Below are 1,314 nucleotides of genomic sequence, written 5' to 3'. Positions count from 1 at the left end.
GTGCCGTCTGCGCAGGGCCTAATATTCATGGTTAAGTGGCAAGCACTATAATTCGCCGTAAATTCGCCCCCCAAATCGAGACTACTCTATTTCTGAAAATAAAAAAATCACATTATTAAACGTTTAATTAATAAAACTAGGTAGGTAATAATTTGATGTGACGACATATTTATTATTTTGTTATTAATCTATGATTCTCGAATAGTATCGTAATATGAAAAATCAACATGGCAACCCTCCTCTATAAAAAAAATCGTGGTTTGGTAAAGAGTGCATGGAATTTTTAATCAAATTGTGATTTTTGCGTTGCGTTACATAGTTTGATCGATTATTATAGCCCTATAGTGCAAAACTTTATACCAAATTATAACCAATTGAAGATGGCCGGTGAAACTCCAGTTCCTCCTCAAGTCCTGTGGGCACAACGGCGAGAAGACGTATTTCTCACATTTAGCGTTGAATCCAAAGACCCGACTATTAAAATAGAAAAGGATTCAGTTTATTTTAAAGGTGTAAGTGCGCCCGACAAGAAAAATTATGAGGTGACAATACCATTATACGATATGGTCGTACCAGAGGTTAGCGGTTTTGTTAATAAAGGCCGGTGTATAGAAATGGTTCTTCGTAAAGAAAAAAAAGATGCTTCATTTTGGCCTTCTCTAACTAAAGATAAGAAGAAGCCTCATTACCTTAAAATAGATTTTAATAAGTGGAAAGACGAAGATGATGAAATTGAAGGTGAGGGAGAAGGAAACTTTAACTTCGATGATATGATCCGATCAATGCAAGGAGGTGCAGGAGATAAAAATGAAAAAGTCTCATTTGATAATTTAGAAAGCGATTCTGATGATGAAAACCTACCTGATTTGGAATGAGAATGTCTTTAGTGCTAATGAAATACAGTGCAGTACTTTATGTATAAGGTTTTTACAGTTATAATAAAATCTTTTTATTAAATACAATGTTTTATTGCTGAAACTTCAGGAATAATATTTCTGACTTGAACTTAATGAATTACAATTATCGATTTTAAGGTACAATATTTTCCTTCTTAATAATTGTATTTGTAGATGTGCTAAAAACTTCTATTAAGAATTCTTTCATGATCACATTTATATGGAAATTTTTTGTTAAATATCAATAATGCTTCTGCTACTCCCTTCTTTATTTTGTGGTAAGCATTAGCGAGCAAGTACTTGGATAAAACTAAATTCCTCAATCTAACTGGTTATGCATAAATATTACTCAAAAGAATATTAATTAGAATAAAGAAATCACTTGTGTGATCATAGACATTTCTCAAAAGCATAGCTT

At 32.1% G+C, this 1,314-nt stretch overlaps 1 protein-coding gene across 1 annotated transcript; it reads left to right on the top strand.

Moving 5' to 3' along the window:
- The first annotated feature begins 216 nt into the window (after nt 1-216).
- On the top strand, nt 217-962 carry LOC149908446 (prostaglandin E synthase 3-like). Its single transcript, XM_090102275.1, has one exon. It carries the CDS (start codon nt 381-383, stop codon nt 873-875), a length of 495 nt encoding a protein of 164 aa, XP_089958401.1. The 5' UTR covers nt 217-380; the 3' UTR covers nt 876-962.
- Nucleotides 963-1,314: the final 352 nt, after the last annotated feature.

Source organism: Colias eurytheme, chromosome 5 (genome assembly GCF_061535395.1).
Source record: "Colias eurytheme isolate Ceu_HAF_F1 chromosome 5, ilColEury1 Martin Lab GWU primary, whole genome shotgun sequence".
NCBI lineage: Eukaryota > Metazoa > Arthropoda > Insecta > Lepidoptera > Pieridae > Colias > Colias eurytheme.
The sequence above is the reverse complement of the archived record's forward strand: the minus strand, read 5'-3'. Positions and strand labels throughout refer to the sequence as shown.

Bases quoted from the DNA above. Each gene is read 5' to 3' on its own strand.
- LOC149908446 (XM_090102275.1), top strand. From the start codon at position 381: ATGGCCGGTGAAACTCCAGTTCCTCCTCAAGTCCTGTGGGCACAACGG.